Here is a 20,614-nt window from a genome sequence, read left to right as displayed (position 1 = left end):
CTGCATGCAGTATTAATAGGCTACGTTAAATGCCTAACCAGGAACCTACCTGACCCCCATTGACTTGATACTTCAGCTGCTTTGCATACATTACTCTAAAGCTGTACATAATCTTCTGTAACCAGCCTCCCCCCTGATGTTGCACCTGAGGAGAAAACCTGCCAGTGATTAATTATTCACAGGAGTCAGTGCAACTTCACAACGCAGTTGTAGTATTTACAAGCTGATTTCTGCAGTAATATTAAAAGGACCGAGAATGTTTCACTTTAGCTTGGACATTATAGATTATGGAGATTATGTGTTTAAACTGACACTGTTTTTGTAATCCAACATTTAGAAAAGAAATATTTTGAGAATTAGAACTGATCCAAAAGGTATTCTTATCTGTTTTTCTATTCCTTTCTTTGTCCAGTTTGGGAGAACGGAGGTTATAGACAACACGCTAAACCCAGACTTTGTGCGGAAATTCATTTTGGACTACTTCTTTGAAGAGCGACAGAACCTCCGATTTGACTTGTAAGTAATGTGTTTGTGTGTGTGTGTGTGTGTGTGTGTGTGTGTGTGTGTGTGTGTGTGTGTGTGTGTTTACAACAGACATTATGAAGATTGGATCTTTGGTTTACTCAAAGATGTTATTATTATTGGTTCCATTAAACATTGAAGAGGCTCCAGATGTCACCTGCAAAATGAGAAAATGATTTCATAATTATTTGATGCTGGAACTATAAAATATGGTGAATTTAATATTTTCTTAGATTTTTCTCTTTACTGTACTTTTGGTATACAACAGATTTCTACTCTGCTCTAATTGACTCTCCACTTTAGTTGATACACTTTAATTGAGAGAAGTTTAAGTAGATTTCACAATGCATGTGCCACTTGATTAATATTCATGTATGCCAGCTAATATTGGAAAAGAATTACAGGAGCAAGAAAAAATGTGCTGAAAAAGAATATTTAAAACATTAGACAATGTATTTCATAATCGTGCCAATTTTGTTTTCTCCAAAAGTTTTACAGGGACACATTATCTTCTTTTACCTTGACAATGACCGACTTATGACCGCACAGAAGTCCCTCATAGTATTAACGGGTACAGCAATTTTGTTTTGCTGCATTGCTATGTTCGCTATATTGGTTGATAGCAACTTTAAAAGCAGTGTTGGTCTTAGTCCAATATTACTTTTACTGCTGATGTTTGGCAGATTGTGGATTTGGCAGCCCTACGGCAAAGTACACCCTCCAAATTTGTAAAGTTATTAAGCACTTGATCACCTTAATTGCTAATTGTGCTGGTTTCAATAGTGAGCTAAATGGAAAGGTTTCCAGGTATTTGTGAGCACTACAGTATGTGATCGTATATTAGATTAGTGCAAAAAAAAAGCTGGTTTGCATCCGTTTGTACTAAGGCCTTTAAAATACACATCTGCGTGGGCTTGTATCTGTGAAACTTACTCTCACTTAGTAAGGTTAAATCTCTGCGTCAGTCTCCTGCACTAGTGAGTCCTGTATCACATAAAGGTATATTCTATAGAACTGTAAATGTTCTATGCTCTGTGGCTGCATCTCACACTGGATTAGCGTTCCTTTTGTATGGAGGAGACAGTTGATCATTAGCTGTATGAAACCACCAGATTGCCCGCGGGGGGGTGGGGGCGATCTCAGATTGCATTTGTCATTGAATTACAGAGGGGATTTTAGTGGCTTTATTTCATTAGATGGAGACTAATTACATTATAGGCTATGAACCAGGAAGCCACGTCGGCAACCCAACTGTGATATCTACAACACGGAATTAGTGTACAGTATATTGTGCGTGCGTGTGTGTGTGTGTGTGGAGGTATTTCTATATAGGCATAGTAAGTGGTTGTTGTTACTTCTTAGTGCTTAATACAGGGTAAAAAAGGAGAAATGTGGTCAATTTTTACATCATTTGCCAGGATATCCTGTGTCAGTGGATATTTGGATGTTGGCAGAGGTAGTATCCCTGTTTATCTATACATGCACGGGTGTTTCATTATCTCAGCTGGATGCTCTGTCACAGCACAAACTCATGCCATCATCTTACAAGTGTAATCAGGCCACCAGGACAGACCCACAAAGCTTATGTGTGCCCATCCCCACATACTGTGTGTGGCCACAGGGACACGTGCTTGTAGCTGTGTGTGCGTTTTTTGCGATGGTAACCATAACAACCAGGGTTCCAGGGGACGGTGGGTGTGATATAGGAGCGGACTGATTTTCTTTAGGGAAACCGAAGCATTTAACCTTTAATATCTACTCTGCCGCAGCATGTTATTAGGACCCAGTATATACAATATATTAGCACACATGAATGGATTGCTAGAAACCTGTTACTTTGTGTCCCTGAAATGTACATGCAGGACTTTGAGTTGTGTGTTTTGTTGTGTAACCTTTCTACTGGTTCTGGTATTTAACTTTATGCTTCCCAGTTTGATAAAGATCCACATTTCAGGGTTACTTTTAGCTGCTTTGACTCTCTGGCCTTCCTATGAATCACTTGCAGTTGCTGCTATTGTTAAAAACGAAGCCTCTCTGGAGGCTAGAAATGCAGAGGTGCACTTGAGTGTGTCATGTGTTATCTTTTTTTCAATCTGAATAAGTGTCAAATTTCACATTTACATGGAAGTGGGTTTTCCAGAACAGTTATGTGAAACGTTTTACAAATAACCCAGACATTTAAAGGTTTTTGTATCTGTTCTGTAACCTACACACAAGACCAACACACTTTTTACAGTAGTGTGTAGTGCTGTGACATTCTTATGTTCAGAATATGTCAGGACATCTGTGCTGTGTGAGTATCTATGCCTTCTCATTTGTTAAGCTAGCTGAAGAAATGTATGAATGCATGCCTCTATTCTTGCTGTCTCTTGAGTGGTTTTCTGAATGAAACCGAGCATCGGAGGAACAAAAAGGCACACTGTCCTTTTGTTGCTCTGTTTGTGTGTCATGCATATGTGTGTGCGTGGACCTAGCTCGCTGCCCCTGTCATGCCTAACGGCCACAGATTGCTCGCGGTGGCGGCCTGTAGAGGGTAACAGTCTGAGATGATAGCAGATGAAAGAGTGTTTCCTCCCTCAGGGCCATGAAGAGGGGATCTGAGTGAAACTGTTATACAGTATCGTGGCCGGGGATAGCTCAGTTGGTGTGTGTGTGTGTGTGTGTGTGTGTGTGTGTGTGTGTGTGTGTGTGTGTGTGTGTGTGTGTGTGTGTGTGTGTGTGTGTGTGTGTGTGTGTGTGTGTGTGTGTGTGTGTGTGTATACAGTATATATATATGCTGTATATTACTCCTCGATGCAGGGGTACTACTCCGACCTGCGGCCCCTTGCTGCATGTCATTTCCTCTCTCTCCCCTGTCTTTATCTGTCCTATGGAAATAAAGGCTTCAAAACCCTAAAAATAAATACTACAGTATGTCAAATGAATTATGACTGCACTGTGTGTAATAGAGCTCTGCATGTCTGTATCTTCCTCAATAGTTGGTATGTGTGGAATTTTTCCACAAGCACCAACACAAGGTTGACATGTTTTGTTTTGATGACAATAGCAACAACTGTTAGATGGATTGCCATATTTTTTGTCCTGACATTCATGTTCTTCAGAGGATGAATTGTTACAACCTCAATCCCTGCACCTCTGATCATGTTTTGACCAAAACCAAAACCATTCCCATCAAGCTCATCTTTGTGAAGTGTGCTAGTTAGCAAAATATTGGCATGCTAACAGGCTAAAATAAGATGGTAAACCTCAACATGCTGACATTATCATTGTGATTGTCATGTTCATCCTCACAAAACTGCAAGCACAGCTTTAGACTCTGTTTCTTCATAAGGAGGTCAAAGCTCACAGTGGGTTTGAGAACCAGACCTGTCCTTTCCTGGTTGAAAGCCTGCATTACAGTAAAGTGATGTCATTTTCTAATCTTACCAGACTGTTGTAACTGTTCTACTATTTGCCTTTACCCACTCATTATATATGGTCATTATATCCACATTACTGATGATTATTTATCAAAAATCTCATTGTGTAAATATTTTGTGAAAGCATCAGTATTCAACACTACACAATAGTTGTGGTATTGTCATTGAGGGATTTGGTCAAAAAAATTGTGATATTTGATTTTCTCCATCTTACCCATCCCTAGTTCAAAGGTGTTCTATTTATTTCTTACGGTAAGTTACGGTACATAGAGATTAGGGGATTTGTCTGTACTTCCTGCTGAGTCAGTTTGGACACATGTATTGGTAGTGAAGGATTTCCACTCCAGAGAGTGGATGATTGGTTTCTCTAGTTGGATGGTAAAGAAACTGACTAGTGTAAAAGTTATAGACACTGTTAAGATATAATGTGATTGTATTGCATCATTTTAAATACTCCGTCTGGCTTTGGATTCCTAAAGAGGAACACACATACAAAGGCACACACAGGATGCACTTGTGTACCCTGAACCTTCTTGTAAAGTAACCAATATTTTGGTGGGAAAATGAGGGGCAATTTACCCAGCCAAGGACAATCCAAGTAGCGGGTGAAATGACCTGAGCTGTGAAAGGACCTGAAATTGCTGAGCTTGAGCTTGAGCTTGTCTGATTGTTTCCCATTCTTTAGAGCAGCTTCAGCACTAGAGGGGCCATTTCTGGACACATTCTTCTCTCCACAAGTATTGTATGCATGAGAAACCTGCAGGTGGAATGGAGGAATAAAAAGAGTGAAAAAATATTCAAACATACATCAAACAAAATCCACAATAGCTTACTGAAAGTGAGCAGCAGTGGAAACACATAGGAGAACAGTAACTTATTTTCTCTCTAGGACATTTTTTTATTCTATTTGTGTGTCTCTCTCTCATATGACTGCCATTTAGTCCATTTAGTGTCAGTTTATTGGAGGATGCCTGTGAGCTGGGGATGCTGGGAAGTGAAACACCCAGAGCCTTTGGTGAGATCGGCGGTGACAAGCTGCTTGGCCCCGTCACTGATTTACTCTGTCTGGAATCCTTGTCATATTCCCAGCTGAGCTCCTGTCACCCTCCATCACTTACCTAATGTACTGACACTCACTCGCTTTTCCTTTCTTCTACAGGTATGATGTTGACTCGAAGAGCGCTAACCTGTCAAAACATGTGAGTTCTAAAACGTCATTATGTGTCTTTATTTTAGTGCGCACATTGAAGCATGTATAATGTGACTTGTTTTTGTCTCTTCACACTTTTGCTGATTTCATTCTGTCGTGTGAGTTAGTGTTTTGTGTGTGCATGATTGCTGTCCTTGTTACTACCTCCCATTAACCTCATTTCAGCCCCATAACCACACATCTGGTCTTTACAATGAGTGTTTATCACATACTGTAATAGCACATTCCCTGAACGGGCTGCAGTTCATTTAGAAATTAAATAAACACTAATTTCCCCTGTCCACCGTGAATTTTTTCACACTGATAGCAGTGATTAGCGTTACTGTAATTAGGAACAACAAAGTGATAACTTTGCCAGTAATAGCTATGTCCTGCCTACTGCATCATGGGGATTGTAGTTCAAAGACTCCAAGCTTGTACCCTGGGAGGTTTTCCTTGGTAATGTTTAGAGCGGTTCACCAGCCATGTTTTTGTTCATATGTTTCATGTGTTTCATATTCTCAGTTTATTACCAAATGTTAAACAGGTGCCGATCCCTTCGGACCAAGCATCGACTTCCATTTCTGAAATGTGAAGCCAAATGCCTTAACCTGGATTCTGTTTATTTTCCAGCAGAGACCAACTCCCCTGGCTTCAGAAAGAAGTCAATTTCTATAGAAGTCTCTGGGGCACATTACCCTACTTCTGATCGATAAACATTTATGGCCTCAATTGCTAGTTTCAAGTCTTCTTTAGTACAGTATGAATTTGATTTAGTAAATTATGGCCAATTTACTTAAAAAAGACAACAAAGCAGTAGATGCTTTATGACCTTTCAACTTGAAAATCAGCAACTTTTCCCTCTTTAATGTTTAGCTAAGCGGCATTGAAACCATACACAACACTGGCTGGTCATCCTTCCAGAATCCGCACTTCAGTCAATTGCAGTATAGTAAATTCTGGCTCTACAATTCTAAGATAGCAACGGTCAAAATGCAAACTCCTGGCTTCAAAACTGCAGTCCACAAACCAATGGGGGATGTCCACAATGCCACGTTCATTATTTTTAAAGTCTATGCTTTAGACCGAGTTAGGCTAGCTGTTTCCCCCTGTCTTTATGCTAAGCTAAGTTAGCTTGGGGCTGGTGGTAGCTTTGTACATACTCCATACTGTTCTTCTCATCTAACTCTGAGCAAGGAATTGAATAAGTGTATTTTCCAAAATGTCTAACCTTTCCTTTAAGCTGTGACACTTATATTTTGCAACAAATGGGGAAACGACTTGGGGAATAATTTGACAATTTTCATCCATTCACTGCGCTGTCTGTTTATCCCAAAGGTCTGTGTTCAACTGTAATCTTGTTTGCACACCTGTTTTCATCCAAAACGGCTTTTCGGTAATATCTGCGACATGTTTGGGCAGGTGTTTGCTGTCGTAATGGGCATGACTAACTGTCAATGTTCAATGAAAGGAAGTCATAGCAACAATACAAATTTTAAAGCTGTCTTTTCTACTCATAAACTCTGTTGTCTGGACATTTACATTACATGCATAAGCTTTAGTGTTCGATTTAGCCAGTGTGCTATCAGGCTTTGCTCCCTCATTCTATTCAGCAGTATTTTGCCACCACCTCGAAGAAATTTGCTACAAGTGTGTACATTACAATTTGTACAGTATGTGTCTGTGAAACACTCATTTTGTGTAACACTCACTCGACATTTCTTTCCCCTAAACAGAGCTGCAGGCTGTGACTCACATTCTGCCCTGAGCAGACAATCTCCAGCCCTTAGCTCTTATCAGTGTTTGCTCTTCAGTGTTCGAACCGACCGGTCTGCCCACATATTACACGACATAAACACACCGTCACATGACTTACTTTGTGTCATAAATAAATAGAAGTGGCTGGAATGATTGAACAAAACAGGAGGGGCGGCTAATGTTTGACATGAGCCTATAAAGACGAGAACTTGAGCATGTTGCAATGAAAGTCCACAATGCCATTAAAGTAGATTTACATAGAAGACATTGTGGCAAGCTTTCTTTATAGTTTATAATAATAAACATCATGGCCAATGATAGACAGCACTTAGACATGTTTTGTGTCCCAGGGCAATACTAATGGTACAACACTAATGCTCATCTGCTATACAAGAGGGATTTCAAGAGTTGAGTTAGTGAATGCTCTTGTAAAACGTATAATGTTCTACTGCATGCTCTGGTTAAGTAATGTATTTTTTACTGGAATATAGCAAGCAATTAACATGCCAAGGGGAATCGGTACCAAACCATTCAATACCGATTTCCCCGGTTTTCTTATTTTTATATTGCATTTAATGAAATGAAATAACATAGTAGTTACAGAGGAGGGTGATGGAGGGGGACAATGCTACCCTGAAATTAGGTGAAATTGTATTTGTTTTTCTCTAACATTGTTTTCATAGCGCCATTTCACGACCTCAGGGGAATAAATATATAGGTGTAATTGATGACCTTTGTAAAGGCACAGGCCACAAGGTTGTACTTTCGGCTCTTTCATATGTACTTGTGGAAAGGGCATTTATTTAGATGTTAAGCTCAGTTACAGCAAACTGCTGTTCACTATCATTATGTGGCATCAGATTGAATGGTGCAATGCAATTTAAAAGGGAACCTTACAGTATGTACAGTCCTATTGATTTTAGTGTAGGCTCATAGTGGTGGTGTTTCATGTTCAGTATGATGTGAAGGAAGTTAGCTAGCTTTGATCCCAAGGTGGGTTTGTTGTCTCAAATGTGCCCCTTGATATAATGGATGATATTAGGCTTTTAAATTGTTCTATTGATATCATAATGTAACTGTAAGGCTGTGTCAGAGTCAGTATCTCTCTGCCTCTAGCAATAATTCATATTAAGCTTTATTTGTAGATCCATTTTTAGAGTTGCGGTTTTAAAACACTGAATGAAAGCCATCAATATCACTGCTGGCATTTATTTGTCAGTAACTGTATGAACGTGTAGATGAATTGAATACTACACTCTAGGTCTCTCTAAAGCAAATTTAGTCCCTCTTAGTTATTACTTAGTAATTTTTGCTCTTCTCATTTGTGGCTTTTTTTGTGTCTCCGGATGCAGTCCACCCCTCTTGTGCTAACCCCATCTCTCTTTCTTGTCTTCCCCTCCCTCAATGGCAGTCTGTCACCCTTTTGTTTTTATTTCCTCGCCATACTCTTGTTCTCAGGGTTCTTGACCTCTCCATTTCCAATTCCACTCCCCTTCGCTTTGCCTGACTTTCTTGTAATCAATAATCGTATACAAGAAGAGACTGGCCTGTTTGCTCGGAGACAGCATACCAGCATTGATGCAGGAGTGGGGTGTGGGGGGGGAGACCAGAGAGGCAATCCATTAGACAGTGTTTTATCATTGAGCTTTAAGCTGCAGACGCACCTGGGAACCGGGTGAAAACGAGTGTGGGCTATAGAGGGACTGGTCGAGATAGGGGAAAAAAGACTCTCGCTATCCTGTTCATTAGTAGATAGAAAGCCAGACTGATCTATTTTGAAAATTTTAGATATTAATTGCAAATCGAACAAACATCGAAACATCTGTAAAATCCTTGGTTACCACATTTTTAATAAGTCACCTTTTATAAGGGGTTTGTATTTTGAATCTACCGTAATATTGATAATGGCTAATACATAATTTACTTGTAACTATATTTATATATATATATATATATATATATATATATATATATATATATATATATATATATATATATATATATATATATATATATATATATATATATAGCACAAAATAAGAAGACCCTTTGGGTTGAAAGGTTGTAAAACAATTCCTCTGGTCGCTGTTCCAGTAAGAAACCTTTCTTTTTAATGTCTTTAAATATAAACATAAGTATACTATTTATTAACCTTTAAAGGAAACGAGCTACCAGCTAATTTAGCTGAGCACAAAGGCTGGAAACATGGAGAAACAGCTAGCCTGGCTAACAAATTAGCTTAGCAACGGCTGTCCAGCTTGGTGCCTAAATGAATATCCACAATTTGTCCTCAAGCGCAGTGCTGTGGAAATACATTTGCTTACATTTCTAAGAAGATTTTCCCAATATTCCTGTTAATCTGAAATTTGAGCAGACAACTGGTTAACAATTCCAGCTCTGCTACAGAGTAGACTCGTGGATGAGAAACAATGAGTTACCAGTATATTCTCCTTTTTAAAACTGGTATCCATAATACCTTTTAACCGGTATCCATAATATTTTTTAACCATCTGTGTTCTCCTGCTCATGCTCACCCTGAACTCCTCAGTCTTATCTATCATACAGTTATAGCTAAACCCACACAACTATCTTTTTTCTTATTAAATCTTTTTAAGCCCACGCTGTTATATATTTATCCATTAGTTGCACAGAGCCAATTCTTGGATGGACCTCCATGATGGGAAACAGCCATGGTTGCTAGGTGATTAGTGACTTTACTGCACAGCCTCTACATCTTGGACAGTGAACAAATATCATGAAAATGATTTTTACTGTGTTATTTCAGCACCCATTGTGGCCTAAAACAAATTAATTTATGACAAATTAAAGTCACAGGGTTGTATGTATGCAACACTGATAAATGAGCTAGACAGGTTGCCATGAGGCTTGGTAGATGGATAGATATGGAGACAGAATAATAGAAGAGGATAATCAGTGGAGCAAAGAGAATCCATTATGTTAGTGCTGCTTGGAGCAGCTCCAGTCAGATATTAGAGATACTGTCAAATAATGACGAACGGTCTCACGGGTGCCCCGTAGTAAACCTGGGCTCGAGATGGCATGTTTCTGAAATAGCTTTCATACAACTGAAGTGAGGGATCTGACATAGTTTGTGTGTTGCAGTGGATGTTTTTACACTTAACTTTTACTTTGAACGTTTTCACACAGCAAGCTGTTTGCCATTGTTTTAATCTGACTGTTGGAGCTAAATCCTGCTCCATTCTCAGGGTTCAGTCAATTAGTAGTTAGAATCTCAGATGTTGATGTGTGAATCCTTTCTATTACATAGGATATCCTGAGACAAGTACAGAGTCAAGCTAACCGCTCTCCCCCAAATTTGTTTGGCTCTTTGGCTCTTGGACTTCTAGTCTTATCCACAAAGGGTGGGGTCTCTAGACCACAGTGATGTGTCTGTGTGCTTATTCGTTATCTTTCAGTTGGAATGTGATTGAGAGTTTATGACCCTCAGTTTAGGACTTGCAGAGCAAAAGAACAGCAGGTGGAAAAGAGGGACTGCAACCAGAGACAGGATATGTCTCTAACATCATCAATTCTGCTTCTGACACGTTTGTAGAGCTGGGTTATAACAAAATGTACCAGAACATCTTATATCATAAAACCGAAGTATTGCAACACAACTTAATGCAACAAACAACAAACTATATACTTACAACAACAAACTTAATGCATGACCAACATGTCTTCATTTATGTTGAAATAATGCTTTTGCCTTTTAGCTTAAATGTATTATGCAAATCACACAAAATGTTTAAGCACATACAAAATTTTCCATTCCAACACTGTCAAAATGTATAATTCCCACATTGTCATGCACAGAAATGTAGTTAGTTAGCTGTTTCCAGGACTGATACACACTTGTATTTTCTCTCCATCTCTCTGTCGTTCTGTCTGTATCAGCAGTGAAGTGTGATTGTGATTGAATTTAGCAGGAAAGTGGCAAGGGAGCAGAGTTGGGCAGGTGTGAGGGCTGGTGGGAGGAAGGCTCAATCTGCTTGGCAGTATTATCCGTCAATGGGGAACATGGGGGTATTTGAAATGGTTTCGCCATGTTGGGTAGCGCTCCGTAGAGATCAGGAGTGTTTGCCATTTTTGTTTCTTTATAGCTGTGAGTCATTTTGTGTCATTTTCATTTTATGTTGTTGTTTTTTGTATTATGTCTTGTCTGAATAATAGAAAAATTGATGCTTTTTTTTTTTTTTAACTCCCTCTCTTTTTGTAACTCTGCAGGATTTTCTGGGCCAGGCCTACTGTACTCTCGGAGAAGTGGTTGGATCATTGGGCAGTCGCTCGGAAAAAGCTCTTGGGTGAGTAGGTGTCCCCATAGCTGGGAGTGTGCCGATATTCAAGTCATTTTCTGACCTTTTGTTTTTTTTTAATTTTATTTTTATTTTCCAAAGGCGTGTTACATGGCTCACATTTTTTGTTTCAGGATACACGAATCTCATGCAAGCATGTTTTTAGTCCAATGAACATAAATAGTATAAACATGTTACAGAAGTATTGCAGTATTACAGGGTCCCACTGAAGAGAGAGAATATATATACACACATATGTACACACATGAACACATGCTTACACTTTAGTTAGCCTTATTGTCAACGTTTATGTAATCCCAGAACAAGGGGACACCCCATCCCCCCCATCATCACTAGTGTTGGGTACCGAAAACGGTTCCCACGCATACGGTAGGAATTGGACCGGATTAGAATGCAAATTTTGGTTCCTCTTAACGTGTTGACTGAAATATTTTCCTTTTTGTTGCTCTGACGTAGAATTACCACACTTCCTACAATATTTAACTTTCTTCTACTACGATTACGTGCAAAGGTGGAAACACGTTGAATTTATTGAAACATGCGGCGACACACTTATATATTTAAGTAAACGTTTTCAATAAATAAAAAAAAAATCTATAAAATAGACTTCTTTGATGTCATTATTTCGGTTTAGGAGTCACATTTGTTTTTAAAATACCGTTTCTGCATGGGAATTGTAAACATCCAAACAATTATCCATAAATCTGCTCAGTATATCTGACCAGTGTTAATAAGTGGTCACAGCCAATGTTTTTTCCTACATTGTGTAAAGTGTGTTTAAGCATTGGCTGTGTGCCAGCATGCTTTAAACCTGCAGTTGTTTCACAAATATTGTTTGTGAAAGCGTATCACTTTTGTCACACAAAATAGTGCTGGAAACCGGTTTGCTATCAAGGTTTTTTACATGCTTACACACACACATGTACAGTCACTCTTCCATTGTATTGTGGAATAGAGTCGTCAGTATGTGCTTCCGAGGTCACTGCTACATAATCCAACACCGCCACAACACAGACCCCGCCGCCAACAACCGGACTTCTAGTTGGTGGTTAGTCTTCTTCAAAAGGTTTTTTTCAGGCTTAGAACAACATCTTATTCTTCTTCTTCTTCTTTGTGCAACAGGGGTTACAGTATATCATTACCAGTTGGCTTGGCATGCTCTAGACAGCACTACAGTTGTGTTTTTCTGTGGACAGTGCATGTGTGGATTGGAACAAAAGAAGGAAAAACCCTGCTTTTAAAAATACCCGTGTAGGTGTGCACTAGGCACTAGCAGTGAGATATGTGTAGGTTTGCTTTGTATGGACGAATAAATGCTGCTTGGTAATTGGAGCGACTGAAGCGGCATCAAGGGGGCATCCCCAACTTCTGTTTCTGGGGGTACCAAGCTGAGGTACAGTGCATAATACCCACCGTTTTTTAATAAGCATACACACAACACATGCCCACAAAAGCACACCCACATACTTGAGGGTATTCTTATACATACAAACACCGGCGCTCCTTACTTCGCTATGGTTCATCTGAATTAGTAGGCAGCCTATCCTCTGCAATAAACCATATACAATAATATATATATTGTCATTGTGTGAGTTCACAATGTGTACATGAAGTTATTTGAAGTTAACTAATAATTACTTTTAGTCTGTGTTTTTCTTTTTTACTGTCTTTGGCTTTGAGTATTATGAAGAGCGCTATATAAATAAAATGTATTATTAATGGAAACGATAAAGCAGACCATAATGGCTTAAAGCTTTAGTGCATAACTTTGATATTAATAAATGTTCATTACATTTGAGCCGTTGTCAGACGAGTTGCTACAAAGCTTTTTAAGACTATCGGCTCCACAACACTCTATCAGTATTTCTCAGTATGGCTATGTTCAGAAGATTGTGGTGTCCGGTGACCTTCCGGTGCAGAAACTTGAGTGAAGATAAAAACCTCTTCTGAAGAGTCCATAATGTTTTTTTAATCCTCCTTGTCCTTCTTGGCTACTAGCAACTGGGTGGGGGAGGATATGGGGGGTGCATGCGGGATCACGGAAGGCTTGTCACGTGGATGCGCCGACAGTGTTGTTGCTGTTACTTAAAATACCTCATGGGGGCAACAGAAATTACGCACTATAGCTTTAAATGAGCCCGCAGTCTTTGTGTTTATAAGCTTTAGAGATTATTGCATCGGTTCCCATAAGTAATTCTGGATATCGCTATGTCTACACATAAAGGAATAGTTCACCCAATAACGCTGCAGAGAATTGTTCAGAAAGTTTTTTTTTAACATTTTCTAACCTTTTTTTCAAATCAAAGTCTGTTTGCAGTATTTTCATCTTATGGGTGTTCCGCTTCTTAACACCATTCATCTGTAATCAAGCTCAGAAGCAAAATCAGCTTCATTAGGAGTCCTAATTAGGATACCTTATTATCTATTTTTAGCCATGATGCTTCACATATTGACTCTCTCATGGTAAAATCCATTTGGCTTCCTTTCAGTTGTGTCTTATTTAATCCAATTTGCTTGTTCATTTGAAGCCTTCATGAGCCTTGAGATCTAAAAAGAGGGGTGTCGGGGGAAATAAATACCAAGCTGCCATCCCTTCTCTGAATACGTCAACAACCTGGCAACCTGTGTGTGTGGGCGTGCGTGCGTGCGTGCGTGCGTGCGTGCGTGCGTGTTCTATTCCATTCCTTTCAAAGCAACAGTCATCCACTTGACCAGCACTCACCAATGTCATTTCTGTGCAGGTTTTCCAATGTGGAGAGAGAGATATATATATATTTCTGTCTGTCCGTGTGTGTGTTGGGCACATGCTTTTACATGCACCATGGACCCCTCCAAAGTGCAAAACAGTGTTTTCTGCCTTGAAGCGCTACTCAAGAAACCCATCCCTCCACTCTATTCTTCATCACACACACACACACACACACACACACACACACACACACACACACACACACACACACACACACAAATACTTGTAGTCATTTTATTTTTGTAATGGTGACACAAATGGCAAAATGGATGTATGGAGAATGGATGTAAGAGCCTCAATCATTTTTAATTTAGGAATTTATAAATGTACAGATCAATCTTGTGTATTCTATTTAAAGCTGCTTTTTTTGTGATTGCAAAAATGTGTTAAATTGAAAATGTTATATGTCTTGTACATGATGTTATTATGATCATTGGGAGGAAAGGTTGTGTGAGTTGTTGACTTTCAGGTGTTGAAGACACTCACTCTTCATGTATCTGTAAACAATAAGCGGTTACATATAATGAATGAATGGCTGGATGTAATGATAGATGTAAGGATGGATGGATATATTCCACAAGTGTCATGAAGACCGTTTACTTTATAAACCCTGTTTTCAAAGGCATATTGAGTGATGAAACAAAGGTAAAGATACAAAGGTACAGAGGCAACAGCTGTTGCAATTGTTGCTGAGGTTGTGTGTGTCTGTGTGTGTTTGTGGGTGTCAGACTTTGTCAGACACACACCTGCAGCCTGACACGACATGGGGGATCTTTAACAATTGTAATGAGTGCTAATTACAGTTAATTACATTGTTCAATCAAACTCCAGTGGGCATTCAGCAGTATATGTGTGTGCGTGTGTGTGTGTGTTAGGGTTGGGCGGTAACACGGTATACCGCGGGGTCTTAAAAATAGCAACGGTGTTTCAATACCGTCAATGTGTGTTTCAGTCTAAGTGTTTGGTATTCACTTTCTGAACGGTGTAGGCACAAGCCAGCAGTTTGATGACGCCGTCTGCGGCTTATGTCATCATTTTTAATTAGTCATGGTAATGCCGTATACCGCGGCTTAATAGGACGGAGGTTTGACGGTATCAGAATTCTGATACTGCCTAACTCTAGCGTGTGTGTGCTGTTGTACAAATAGTATGTACTAGGGCTGAACGATATGTGGAAAATATGCGATAATGTTGTTGACTATTGTGATAACGATCACATTATCATTACTTGCGTTAAATAAACTGATATTAAAGTGTACTCATTTCCGCTGCTTTCAATATTCTGCTAATATACAGCTAACTCTTATTTAAATTTCAAAACAAAGACATTATCTTTATTTAAGAAATAGAACATTGAACTGAATATAAAAGGCACCACTAAAAAAAGCATGACCGTTACAATTCAAGGTGCAGTTTTCTAATGATACTATTTTTGAACTACCACAAAAAATCTCTTGGAGTTCATTTTGCGATATATATAGCAGCCTATTGCTATGTGTTTATTACGGCAGTTGATATTGCAATTAAAAAACAATTCACTGTGCAACCCTAGTATGTAACTGATTTTCTTATTACTTACTTACTCATTTACAATTTAACAATTTGATTCAATATGAGGCATCCAATATTTTGAATATACAGAATGAGCCCTAATTTCAAAAGAAAAAAACAAGGTTTGAAGCTGAGAAGAACCACCCTCATATCTGTAAGCCGGGAGCTGGTTAGCTAAGCGTAAAGACCGGAAACTTTGTTGGCCGCAGTGAGCTTCAGGAGTCTTTGCAGATTGTTTGACAACCTCATGGTGACGAGACTAATTTACTAGCTTTTCTCATGCTAAGCTAAACTAAGCTAAGCTGAGTAAATTGGCCGTTGGCTGTAGCTCCATAAATAATGTGCAGCCATGTGAGTTTTCTCATCTAACTAGATGCATAGAGCATGAGAGCACTCAGCTTTAGTGAACACCACCTAAGATGTTTTGCAGTGAATTAGTTTTTATCACCGATATCAGTTTCACTTAAAAATATTGATTCTAATGTTTATTTTGAGGGGCTTATGAATATTCAGTGGGCAGTTTGGGAATGGGGGGGCTGTGTCACTTTTTTAAAAACCTTTTTCTCTATTCTCTCTCATTTTCAACTCTCCACCTTTATTTCTCTCACACTCGCCACCCTCTCTTTCTTCTTTCGTTTCTGCTTCTGTTTTCCCACAAACAAGATTGTTCAGAACTATGGAAAAGCCAAGTGGGATACAATTTTAGATCCAAGTGAGGCAAAAACACACACACACACACACACACACACACACACACACACACACACACACACAAAGGCTGATAGCTGTGAATACAAGCTTGATTGTATGGACTTGTAAAGGAAGGACTTGTAAACTCTGAATCTGCCTCTGGTGCGACGTGGATTTGATGTCAGTGTTCCTTTTGTGTGAGAGAATTATGGTCATGAGTTTCTTTTGATGGCGAAAACGTGTCTATGACTGTGTCAGGGCAGGACCACGAATAGATACTTGCATGCATGGTTTTATGATTATAATTAATGTCTCGGTCAGGTATTCTCCCTGGGATTGCGTGTGTGTGTGCGTGTGTGTGTGCGTGTGTATGTGCGTGTGCGTGTGTGTGTGTGCGTGTGTGTGTGCGTGTGCCCGTTTGTGCATGCATGTGTGTTAAGCTGCAGCCCAGAAGTGGCCCAGACTTAATTACCCGTCTCTCGGTAGACACTGATTGCAAATCCATGTGTCTTGATTAGAGGATTCAGTGTTTCCTCTCTCTCACACACACACACACACACACACACACACACACACACACACACACACACACACACACACACACACACACAAACACACACACACACAGATTCCTGAAGCACTTCTCAACTCTAAGTGCTTTTCTTGTGTTATGAATATACTAATAAGAGTAAACCATTACACCTGAGAGTGAGAGTATGGATTTTTATACGATTTTCATATCTTAATCATCTGCTAAACCTCTGTTTTTATTAAATTCATTTAATATCACTGTAAATGCCAAACATGAAAATATTGCGACATTTAAATTAGGGCAGCAGAATATGAGGAAAGCATGCAATATGCAATGACGTGGAGAACAGCATTGTGTTGCATAGACTTTTGTTTAGATTTCAGATTTTTGCTGGTCCTTCTTTACCACATATTGTGTCAGTATGTATGTATGCGTATATGTAGGGCAAAAACGGTGAAATACATTATTCATCCAGTAACCATGCAATCCTGTCAGTTGCCACCCACATATCTTTTTAAGGCAGGTCTTTCAGACAATGTAATGACCGTCGCTCTAACAAATAGAGGAGCAAGAGCAGGCATTTGAGGAAATAACGAGCAGAGGAATCCCATTTAATGTCCCACAGTGGGGGCCCCCCAGCTCGGCAGAGTTGTCATGGCAACGCAGATTAAGGCCGTTTGTCTGATGTTTGTTTGTATGCATCTTTAACCCTTTCTCATACATATTTGAGTGTGAAAAACAGTGAAAAACCGACATTAAGTCTGCAGCGTGCTTTTTTCAAAAATGTGTATAATGTGTGTGCTTCAACTCCAGGCGGTCTGGGCCCTCTGGCAAAAAAAAAAGATTTGATTGGTTGCCTAGGCCCAGTGTGACATTGACGAGAGGTGGCACTCCGCGCCTTCCACTGAAAAGTTGAGAATATTTTAACTTGTATGCGTGTCAAAAAATGTGGTGGAAGGCAGAAGTCTGTCTTAAACAGTGAGGTACTGTATGTAACCCGAGATTAAACAGGTTTTGTAACCTGCTTTTGTTCCTCCTGTTTATACTAGATATTAAAAAATCCCCTCGTTTTGTGCAAACATCTTCAGAAAATTGTATCTGTAAATTTGAGGCTCTAGCAGTTTGAGTTGATCAAATCATGTCCAGAATTACAGTCTTTTTTGTTACTGCTCCTCTACCAGAGCAAGGCAGTGAAAATACTGTCCAGGGATGCACAAAGGAGGAATTTTATATTAACAAGACGGTAACATTAATGTCTATCCAACATTAACAGTTATAACCGTCTTGGGCCACCAGTACTAACATGGAGGAAAAGTTCTGCCAAAATCGACAAGAGGACTGTGAAATTTGTGCGGGATTTATGCAATTTATATCAAAGCTTTTCAAAAGGTGAAAGGGACAGCACCTCCTTCAGCCAATGTATAAATGAGGGGGGGTTTATTAGGTTTCCAGTTGAGAAAAATAAGCCAGCAGGCCACCACTGAAGCAAAGGCCATGAAGCATTTGCTTGTAACACTATTACACTACAGCCTAGGGGTAGTATACCAAAACCGCTTTGTAAAAATCTGTATTTATTGTTTTACCACACATATGTGCCAAGACTTCAAAGATTGGATCCCAAAAATCATCCAAATGCTGACAGCCCCAGAACAAGGGCTCTACTAAAGCTGGACTGTAGCAACATCTAGGACCGCCAGGATCGACTTTGGGGGAAGATTTTTGCGAGCCTTTCTTTTTAATAATGAAGACCGTAGAGAACTTTAAACTCTATCAAACCATGACATATACACAGTCTGACATTTAAAGTCTAAGTTAAGTAAGTAAGTGATATTAAATGTACTTAAAGCTTAAGTGCGTAACCTTTTTTTTATAATAAAGAACATCCGTTACATTCAAGCCATTGCCAAATGAGTTGCTACAAAGCTAATTAAGAGGAGCTTCACAAAACTCTCTCTGTATTTCTCAGTATGGCTGTGTTCAGAAGATTGAGTTGAAACTCAAAGAAAGATAATAACCTCTTCTGAGGACTCAATCATGGTTTTTCTTTTAATCCTGTGTCCTCCGTATCATTATACTGTACTGTGACTGAATTCATTATATGTTATAGGCTGATAACATGTAAAAATCCTAATCTCAGTCAGTAGTGGAGTCAAAAGTATTTCTCTGTGGAAATATAAAGTAGCATGGTGAATGAGTCTTAATGATAAATAACCATGCTGGACCTTTGTTGATTTTAAAGAATAATATGTTTAGTCCTGACGAAGGGTGGTAATATCTGCAACTTGTAACATTGGTACACTGGCAACCCACGTAGCTCAGTGTTTATTAATTAGCTCAACGTTTTTGTGTCCATCTTGCACTTTGACTCCCATCGTGCCCACAACGCTGTTCACATTGTATAATGCTGCCAAAGCAAGACATCATGTACAAGATGTTGTTTTGTGTAAAAGGTGAAGAGCAGGAATTTGAGAGAGCAGTTAATTGATCTTGTTGAAAATCAAATGAAGTGGGTGGAGAGTCAAGTGTCAATATTACATTTTTAGATTGCAGAATAATGATCTTGACCACTTTTTTAATTTTTAATACACAGGTTGTTTTTCAGTTACGTGGTTCTCACTCACAACTGAACCTCACACATCACTTACCTTCTTCAATATCCTTGTTGGTTTTGCATGTGCGGTAGATGTCATCGTGATCCACGATACATCAGAAATATCCTGTGGCACTACACTTTTGTCATTGTCAAGCTCTCTCTGAGAACCATTTGAGTAACAGAACACATGTTGTGTACTTCCATCTGGATTGTAAAATAATTAGCAAGAGGATGTCAATAAACCTAAAGCACGCCTGTGAAAGTATTTCACATAACATCACCCACAGTGCAGCAGAACAGGGACAGTTCACCTTCAAGTGATGCTGTTGCATTAGTAACATAAACACCAGCTGGTATATCAATAATATCTCCTAGAGAGGTACTACATCAGTATTGTCATATTGATTCTCATAGGTAGGTGACTAAGGTCTGCCTCTCTTTCCATCATTTTGTCTTAATTAGTCTCAATTAGTCTTCCTTTTGAATATATTTGACTCATCTTACACACATAACGCATACAACTCCTGCAGACCCCTTCTCCATGTGCTGTCTAGAAAATAAAAGGAAACGAGAAAGGAGAAAAGTCTCCTCTCTCCTCAGGTTGTAGGAAAAAGGGTAAAAAAACAACAACAACTCAGATATTCAATGCAAAGCATTAGTTCCAGGTTCTATTTCACTTCACTCCATTTGTGCCAGGTGGGTCTCTCAGAGCGGAGCTCATCGGACAATAAGTCCTTTTCTCAGGTTGGAAGACCTCTCAAAAGCCATGTCAGAATATGTTGTCCGGTTCCTCCTCCCACACACGGATAGCTTCCTTTTAAAGGTTCATTCTGGTTGGAGGATTGTCATGGAGATACATTGTTATTACTGTTTCCATGTGGTTAAGTACTGCAAACAAAACTGCCCAGGAAATCCAGCATTTAAATGATTTCAAGTACTTTTCATAGCTATTTTTGCATGTAAATGTCATTACTGTTTTACTTTATGATGCAGAACAAAATGAATAAGTGGTTGTATTAAACCTTTCACAGGTAGACAAGACAAGTAGCCTACATCAAATAATCAAACTAAACTTTAAAAAAAAATGTTTTTAGTTTTTAAATATTTGAAGCTAATGTATGTTTTTATATTGCCAATGGTTGACATTACTACTGTATAATGTGAAGTGTAACTGGTTAAAGAGGAGGGGGTGAATGTCAGAAGCTAAACAGTCTGCCATGACTAACAGACTGAAAGAAACATTTGTAGTTTGTAGACAGTGCAGCTGGGTGGGT

General features: G+C 39.1%; 1 protein-coding gene across 1 annotated transcript in view; it reads left to right on the top strand.

The window, feature by feature from the left end:
• The window catches only part of LOC117938822 (copine-8), an 82,164-nt gene that overhangs the window by 30,652 nt on the left and 30,898 nt on the right, over positions 1 to 20,614 (top strand). Inside the window, exons 4-6 of the mRNA XM_034863729.1 lie at positions 413 to 516; positions 5,101 to 5,140; positions 11,137 to 11,213. Of these exons, the coding sequence (XP_034719620.1) occupies positions 413 to 516; positions 5,101 to 5,140; positions 11,137 to 11,213 (221 nt within the window). The remainder of the gene's footprint in view (positions 1 to 412; positions 517 to 5,100; positions 5,141 to 11,136; positions 11,214 to 20,614) is intronic.

Source organism: Etheostoma cragini, chromosome 23 (genome assembly GCF_013103735.1).
Source record: "Etheostoma cragini isolate CJK2018 chromosome 23, CSU_Ecrag_1.0, whole genome shotgun sequence".
Lineage (NCBI taxonomy): Eukaryota > Metazoa > Chordata > Actinopteri > Perciformes > Percidae > Etheostoma > Etheostoma cragini.
The sequence above is the reverse complement of the archived record's forward strand: the minus strand, read 5'-3'. Positions and strand labels throughout refer to the sequence as shown.